Source organism: Chiloscyllium plagiosum, unplaced genomic scaffold (genome assembly GCF_037043375.1).
Source record: "Chiloscyllium plagiosum isolate Xiang-an unplaced genomic scaffold, Cpla_swu_hap1 HiC_scaffold_3, whole genome shotgun sequence".
NCBI lineage: Eukaryota > Metazoa > Chordata > Chondrichthyes > Orectolobiformes > Hemiscylliidae > Chiloscyllium > Chiloscyllium plagiosum.
Genome location: NW_028270141.1, coordinates 149,326,131 through 149,332,130, shown reverse-complemented (window position 1 = coordinate 149,332,130; position 6,000 = coordinate 149,326,131). Strand labels below are relative to the sequence as shown.

The window sequence follows — 6,000 nt, the reverse complement described above, 5'->3', positions numbered from 1 at the left end:
GGGGAGATGTGAGGGGGGAGATGTGGAGGGGGAGATGTGGAGGGGGAGATGTGGAGGGGGAGATGTGGAGGGGGAGATGTGGAGGGGGAGATGTGGGGGGGGAGATGTGGGGGGGGAGATGTGGGGGGGGAGATGTGGAGGGGGAGATGTGGAGGGGGAGATGTGGAGGGGGGGATGTGGAGGGGGAGTGTGGAGGGGGAGATGTGGAGGGGTAGATGTGGAGGGGAATGTGGAGGGGGAGATGTGGAGGGGGGGGATGTGGAGGGGGAGATGTGGGGGGCGAGATGCGAGGGGGGAATGTGAGGGGGGAGATGTGGAGGGGGAGATGTGGAGGGGGAGATGTGGAGGGGGAGATGCGAGGGGGGAGATGTGAGGGGGAGATGTGGAGGGGGGGATGTGGGGGGGGGAGATGCGAGGGGGATGTGGAGGGGGAGATGTGGAGGGGAGTTGTGGAGGGGGAGTTGTGAGGGGGAGATGTGGAGGGGGAGATGTGGAGGGGGAGATGTGGAGGGGGAGATGTGGGGGGGGAGATGTGGAGGGGGAGATGTGGAGGGGGATGTGGAGGGGGATGTGGAGGGGGAGATGTGGAGGGGGAGATGTGGAGGGGGAGATGTGGAGGGGAGATGTGGAGGGGGGAGATGTGGAGGGGGAGATGTGGAGGGGAGATGTGGGGGGGGAGATGTGGAGGGGAATGTGGAGGGGGAGATGTGGAGGGGGAGATGTGGAGGGGGAGATGTGGAGGGGGAGATGTGGGGGGGGAGATGTGGAGGGGAGATGTGGAGGGGGAGATGTGGGGGGGGAGATGTGGAGGGGGAGATGTGGAGGGGGAGATGTGGAGGGGAGATGTGGAGGGGAGATGTGCGGGGGGAGATGTGGAGGGGAGATGTGGAGGGGGAGATGTGGGGGGGAGGAGATGCGAGGGTGGAGATGTGGGAGCAGAATGAGATTATTCAGCCTATTGTGTCTCCTCCACCATTCAATCCTGGCTGTTTAGTTTCTCAATCCCATTCTCTTTCCCCCTCCCTGTGACCCTTTACTAATCAGGAACCTATCTGTCTCTGTCTTAAACACACTCACTGACCCGGCCCCCACAGCTCTCTGTGACAGTGAGTGTCCACAGCGTCACCAGCCTCTGGGTGAAGGAACCCCTCCTCCACTCAGTTCGAAAACTGAGACTCGCCTTTTATTGAGGCTCAGGTCCTGGTCTCTCCTACTCATGGCAACATCTTCTCCATGTCCAGTCTGCCCAGGCCTGTTAGTATCCTGGAGGTTTCCATCAGATCCCCCTCATCCTGCTAAACCCCACCGAGTACAGACCCAGCGTCCTCAACCACTCCTCATATGACCAGCCGTAGAGTCATAGAGATGTACAGCACGGAAACAGACCCTTCGGTCCATCCCGTCCATGCTGACCAGATATCCCAACCCAATCTAGTCCCACCTGCCAGCACCCGGCCCATATCCCTCCAAACCCTTCCTATTCATATACCCAACCAGATGCCTTATAACTGTTGCAATTGTACCCAGCCTCCACCACTTCCTCTGGCAGCTCATTCCATAAACGTACCACCATCTGCCGTGGTGGATTCGAACCCGTCGCCGCAGAATATTAACCTGGAGTCCTGGATTAACAGTCCGATGATATATCAGCATTGCACTATCGGCTTCCTTATTGATAATCCCATGAGTGGAGCATGTGCAGGGAGACATTGTTCCATTAATCTGCTCAGACATGCTACAATTCACCTGTAGCTCAGGTGAAATGGCTAGGCACGTGACCACAGTTGGTGCAGAAAATAGCAAGTCGTTTGGTTGGAAGAGTGAGGGGACAGAGGCAGGACGCATGCTAAAAGGTACAACCTTCACGCAGAGTCCTGGGGATGTTCTGGAAAACTCCAGCACAGACGTTCTGCTGAGGGTAACTGAGGCTCTGGTTGGATCACATTTGGAATATTGTGAGCAGTTTTAGATTAGATTAGATTACTTGCAGTGTGGAAACAGGCCCTTCGGCCCAACAAGTCCACACCGACCCGCCAAAGCGTATCCCACCCATACCCCTACATTTACCCCTTACCTAACACTATGGTCAATTTAGCATGGCCAATTCACCTGACCTGCACATCTTTGGACTGTGGGAGGAAACCGGAGCACCCGGAGGAAACCCACGCAGACACGGGGGAGAACGTGCAAACTCCACACAGTCAGTCGCCTGAGGCGGGAATTGAACCCGGGTCTCTGGCGCTGTGAGGCAGCAGTGCTAACCACTGTGCCACCGTGCCACCCTGTGTCTAGGGAAGGATGAGCTATTGTCGGAGGGAATCCAATACAGCTTTATAAGAATAATCCCAGGAAAGAAGGAATCCGGGGAATCCTGAGGGGCATGGATAGGGTAAATAGACAAAGTCTTTTCCATGGGGTGGGGGAGTCCAGAACTAGAGGGCATAGGTTTAGGGTGACAGGGGAAAGATATAAAAGAGACCTAAGGGGTAACGTTTTCACACAGAGGGTGGTACGTGTATGGAATGAGCTGCCAGAGGAAGTGGTGGAGGCTGGTACAATTTAAAAGGTATCTGGATGGGTGTATGAATAGGAAGGGTTTAGGGGGAAATGCTGGCAAAGGGGACTCGGTCAGTTTGGGATATCTGGTCAGCATGGACGGGTTGGACCAAAGGGCCTGTTTCTTTGCTGTATATCTCTATGACTCTGTAAGTAGCCTTGCAATATGGATTGGCCGGGAGTCGGGAGACAGACAACGGACTGTGACTGGCTGGATGTGACAAGTAGAGTTCCCAGGAAATCAGGAAGGACTCCTTCACTTGGTGTCTCCTCATAAATGATCTGGATACTCTCAACATGGAGAGTTCAAAGCCCAACACTGTCAGACCTCGGTTACAGGACTGAGCCTGACTTGGAGCATTCTCTAAAGGAGATTAAAACAGAGCGACAGCAATACAGGACGAACGAAACCTTCCAAAGATGGGGAACATCAGCTCTGAGGACAGGTGGGTAATGCTGGGATTGTCCTTCATTGAGTCGAGAAGATGAACAGAAAGATTGAAGAGAGATTTGGTAGAGCTGACAGAGAAATCACTTTGCATTTGTCCAAGAGTCAGATCGAAGATACACGACACGGAGAGAAGCATTTAGTCAGCGAGTTATGGTCTGGAATTCCCCAAACAGGAGGAGTGATGGACGAAGATCCATTCTCTCAGCTGGGTAAAGGAGGAACTTTACCAGGATTCTGGGCTAGGAGCAGTGAGTGGCCCTCGTTCCAAGGAGACAATGTACTGAACCGCGTCCATTCCCTTCGCGCCCCCCACCCCCCCCCCCCCCCCCCCCCCCCCGCCTCCCCATCTCTGCGATGACTGAGACCCACTTACTGGTTGTAAACTCCACACGGAGGAAGCAGTTGATGAAACTGTCCAAAGTGATCCTTCCTGATGAGTCACCGTACCTCAGAGTCATGAGACTGAGGGCAGAGTTAGTCACTGTAAATCCTTCACGACACAACAAAGAAACATCCAGAAAGTAACATGGAATAAAAAAAAGAACAGCAGTTACTGTGAGACCCTGTCAGCGCAATGTCAGTGTTTGCAACTTATTTTCGTGTTGATTGAGGTGAGGGAAGGCCATGCCAATGTAACAGTCACCATGGTGAACACCCAGAATTCCTGGAATTGGTACAACACTGGTCAAGTCCCACTATACCATCCTGTCAGTTATTCTCAGGACAGGTACACACAGGCGAGATTCATAACAGGACTCCCATTGTCCTATCAAACACCCATCAGACAGATTTAAAGAGGTTTATAAAATCATGAGGGGCATGGATAGGGTAAATAGGCAAGGTCTTTTCCCGGGGGTGGGGGAGTCCAAAACTAGAGGGCATATGATTAAGGGGAGAGGGGAAAGATATAAAAGAGACCTGAGGGAAAAACTTTCACACAGAGGATGGTGTGTGTATGGAATGAGCTGCCAGAGGAAGTGGTAGAGGCTGGTACAGTTACAGCATTTAAAAGGATGGGTATATGAGTAGGAAGGGTTTACAGGGAAATGCTGACAAATGGGACGATTTAGACTGAACGGTCTGTTTCTGTGCTGTACATCTCTATGACTCTTGGTATAACACAGATTAAATACTTGGTAAATCACCCCACTTTACAGTGCGATATCAAATACTCTCAAGCCTGTAGGTTAGACACAGAGTAAAGTTCTCAGTGCTGTATTCTAATAAACAGCACTAGGGCAAGTAAAGTGTGGGTTAAATACAAAGTAAAGCTCCCACTACACATCAGATACAGTCCATGCAGATTCAACATGGAATTAGGCAAATAAATCTCCTATTATATTGTGTGTGATTTACTTATCTTTGAAGATAATTTATTGTGGGATGATTTTAGATTTTGAACCAGTGACATATGGGTTTTCTGTGGCTGAAGGGATTTACTTGTAAGTATTTCTGTAGGAATGGAGATTTCTTTTGAAACACAGTATTAGAAAGAGACTTCCTGTAAAGATTTGATTGCAATGGGAGTTTACAAGTATACAAGGTAAACAGTATAGTGCATTGCACTTTCAGGTGAAAGAATCTCAAATTGCTTTTGAGTTTAGGGTAACACCATATCTTTAAAAAATTGCTTTCAAAAGTCTTAGTTGAAATTGTACGTGCAAAAATGTTGCTCCTGAGAAAGAGAGGTAGTTTAGGACTAATAATATAGAGATTAATTCAGTGTCGTTTTAAATGTTCGAGACCAGAAGTGTTTGGTCAAAAACCTAGATAGGGCTATTTGAAGCGGAGAAAGTCCAAGCTCAGATGTATGAAGGCTACAGGAAGAGTCTATCAGAATCTCAAGATGGGCATTAAAGTCACCATTAAATTAAGCCCCATAAATGTGAAATTGAAGGGAACTTTTTCTGAAGTAAGGATTGTAAAGGAACATCTTGGCCATTAATGACTTTTCTTTAACCATGTGTTTCAAAATCTTGAATTTGTGTTGTGAGTAAATAATTTGGTTTATTCTATTTTATCTTCATTTCTTTTGCATAATAATTTTATCTTTCATTTTAAACCCAAATCTGCATTGACCTGCAAAATACTCTCAGAGCAAGTACAACACTAGTTAGATACACAAGAAAACTCCTGCTACACTGTTGTATCAATTACTGCCAGGACAGGTACAGCATGGGGATTAATCCAGTGTAATACTCCCTCTGCACTGTCCCCAGTGGGTACTCCCAGGACAGGTACACCAAGGGGATTAATCCAGTGTAATACTCCCTCTGCACTGTCCCCAGTGGGTACTCCCAGGACAGGTACTCCATGGGGATTAATCCAGTGTAATATCCCTCTGCACTGTCCCCAGTGGGTACTCCCAGGGCATGTACTCCATGGGGTTAGATCCAGTGTAATACTCCCTCTGCACTGTCCCCAGTGGGTACTCCCAGGACAGGTACTCCATGGGGTTAGATCCAGTGTAATACTCCCTCTGCACTGTCTCCAGTGGGTACTCCCAGGACAGGTACTCCATGGGGTTAGATCCAGTGTAATACTCCCCCTGCACTGTCCCCAATGGGTACTCCCAGGGCAGGTACACCATGGGGATTGATCCAGTGTAATGCTCCCTCTGCACTGTCCCCAATGGGTACTCCCAGGACAGGTACACCATGGGGTTAGATCCAGTGTAATGCTCCCTCTGCACTGTCCTCAATGGGTACTCCCAGGGCAGGTACACCATGGAGATTGATCCAGTGTAATGCTCCCTCTGCACTGTCCCCAGTGGGTACTCCCAGGGCAGGTACACCATGGGGTTAGATCCAGTGTAATGTTTATTGTAAGAGTGAGAGCTGAGGAATTGTTTCTAACTCGCCAGTTGAGAATGGGGCAGTGACACAGGCATCATACACAACACAGGAATGGGATACCAACAGCAGACTGCAAGCCAGGAACAGGGAGAAAGCCATCGGGCCTGATGACAGCTAATACACTGGGAACTCATATCA

The 6,000-nt window shown here is 49.8% G+C and overlaps 1 protein-coding gene across 1 annotated transcript in view; it reads right to left on the bottom strand.

Annotated features, from left to right (window-relative positions):
* Positions 1-2,303: 2,303 nt before the first annotated feature.
* Positions 2,304-6,000, bottom strand: part of LOC122548527 (calpain-2 catalytic subunit-like) — a 123,352-nt gene continuing 119,655 nt past the window's right edge. Inside the window, exons 21-22 of the mRNA XM_087976803.1 lie at positions 3,381-3,497; positions 2,304-2,329 (exon numbers count right to left, since the gene is read on the bottom strand). Of these exons, the coding sequence (XP_087832929.1) occupies positions 2,304-2,329; positions 3,381-3,497 (143 nt within the window). The remainder of the gene's footprint in view (positions 2,330-3,380; positions 3,498-6,000) is intronic.